Raw genomic sequence first — 2142 nt, 5'->3', positions numbered from 1 at the left:
TGCATGTGTGTAAATTATACATGGCCTGCGTGTCATGTTTGTCAGCCGACAGGAGCCTAAGTGTTGTCATTTTATTGTATAACGACCTGCGTGTCGACTTATGACTCTATGTAAAATTCATTACTAGTTGTAGTATTTGGATAATAGAGATTAGGTTGGTGGCTTGGCGTCCCGGCGTGACAAACAAGATGGAGTTCCTAGATGCTCATCGGAGTCGGAGCCGAAATAGAAGGACATCCATGAAGGAGCCATACTATTTCACAATATATGTTTTACTTCTGATTGTTATGCTTCTTTGTTTCTATGCATGTTAGAATGGTAGAAAGATCCCTCATGAATATCATGTAAATTGCCATTCCCGATGTTGCACCTTCGCACGTCAAGTACGTCTAGTAGTGGGCTCATAAAATTGGGGTGCTGCTAGGTGTCCTTGAACTGAAGGGTTCGTGTCGGACACGGACATGCACTGCATTAGGTTAACTTGACAAGGCTATCAAAACGGTTTTGGGCCTTGTGGCAAAAGAGGTCAGGAGCCAGGGTATAGGATACCTACCCGACCGACAGGAGTCGTATAGAGATACGATTAGCAAGGAGTTGCTTACCAGATAGACATGTTGTCTAGTAGTGATGCTAAAGCTCACTAGTCGCATGTGCTAGTCGGATCATGAACCACTGGGAGTTTGCGGAGGGATGCTGACTTCAGTGGGAGTATTTCTGTTTAAGGCTAGAATTACTCTACATAACACAATGCTTAGTGAGTGCATATTTTTCTGTTGTAGATCAATGGCACCACCTGCTCAACCCAACTTTGCATTGAAATCAATTCTGGAAAAGGATAAACTGAATGGAACAAACTTTACCACCTGGTATAGAAATTTGAGAATTGTTCTCAAGCATGATAAAAAGGAACATGTTCTAGAGGATCCGCTTCTAGAGGAACCTGCCGATAATGCTAGTACCACAACCAAGAATGCCTACCAGAAACTTGTTGATGAATCAAACGAGATCAGCTGCCTAATGCTGGCTTGTATGGAGCCCGATTTGCAGCAGCATTTCGAAGACGTTGGGGCTTTCGATATGATCGAGAGTCTCAAGAGCATGTTTCAGGTGCAGGCTAGGATCGAGAGGTTCAACGTATGGCGATCCTTGATGGATTGTAAGCTGAAGGAAGGTGATCCACTGAGCCCGCATGTGATCAATATGATCGGATATGTGCAAGATTTGGATCGGTTGGGCTTCCCGCTCTTGGATGAGCTGGCTACTGATGCAGTTCTGGGTTCTCTTCCGCCCAGCTATGGGACGTTCATCTCGAACTATCATATGCATGGCATGGATAAGAAGCTCACTGAATTGCATGGGATGCTCAAAGTGGCAGAGCAGGATATTAAGAAAGGCACGCATCAAGTGTTGATGGTGCAGAAATCAGCTAAGTTTAAGAAGAGTTGGTCCAAGAAAAAGGCTAAGGCAAAGGGCACGGAGACGGTAACCTCCGCCGCTGCGCCGAAGTCTGGACCGGACTCAAAGACCATTTGCTATCATTGCAAGGAAACTGTTCACTGGAAGAGGAATTGTAGCAAGTGGCTTGCAGAGCATGGCAAGAAGGCCGAGAGTGCTGCTTCAGGCAAAGGAACACTTGTTGCATATGTTATAGACATTTACCTTGTTGACATACCTAGCAGCTCTTGGGAATTTGATACCGGATCGGTTTTTCACATTTGCAACTCGATGCAGGGGCTGGTAAGAGCTAGGTGTGTGGCACAAGGGGAGATTGACATGAGGGTCGACAACAAAGCAAGAGTTGTTGCGTTGGAGGTCGGCACGATGCAGCTCCAACTTCCTTCTGGATTTATTTTGGAATTGAATAATTGTTATTACATTCCTGCACTTAGTCGGAACATTATTTCTGCCTCATGCTTGATGAGTCCGGGTTATGAGTTCAATTTAAAGGACACTGGTTGTTCGATTTATTTGAATGGTATGTTCCACAACTATGCACCCATTGTTGATGGGTTATTTATATTGAATCTAGAACAGGAACTGGTCTATAACATGAATGTTAAGAGCACAAGCCTAATGAGATAAATCCGACATACTTCTGGCATTGCCGGCTTGGACACATTAGTCTGAAACGCATGAAGAAGC

General features: G+C 44.5%; 1 protein-coding gene across 1 annotated transcript; it reads left to right on the top strand.

Moving 5' to 3' along the window:
• Window positions 1-783: 783 nt before the first annotated feature.
• On the top strand, window positions 784-1934 carry LOC147970927 (uncharacterized). Its single transcript, XM_087523728.1, has 2 exons — window positions 784-1737; window positions 1890-1934. Exons 1-2 carry the CDS (start codon window positions 784-786, stop codon window positions 1932-1934), a joined length of 999 nt encoding a protein of 332 aa, XP_087379854.1.
• Window positions 1935-2142: the final 208 nt, after the last annotated feature.

The sequence above is a fragment of the Triticum urartu genome, chromosome 5A (genome assembly GCF_056163025.1).
Source record: "Triticum urartu cultivar PI428250 chromosome 5A, HENAU_Tu73, whole genome shotgun sequence".
Classification (NCBI taxonomy): domain Eukaryota; kingdom Viridiplantae; phylum Streptophyta; class Magnoliopsida; order Poales; family Poaceae; genus Triticum; species Triticum urartu.
This window is presented reverse-complemented; position numbering and strand designations above follow the sequence as displayed.

Excerpts from the sequence above, each read along its gene's own strand:
- LOC147970927 (XM_087523728.1), top strand. The coding sequence starts at position 784 with ATGGCACCACCTGCTCAACCCAACTTTGCATTGAAATCAATTCTGGAA. Across the intron at positions 1,738-1,889 it reads GCAACTCGATGCAGGGGCTG|TCGGAACATTATTTCTGCCT; the intron begins GTAAGAGCTAGG and ends TCCTGCACTTAG.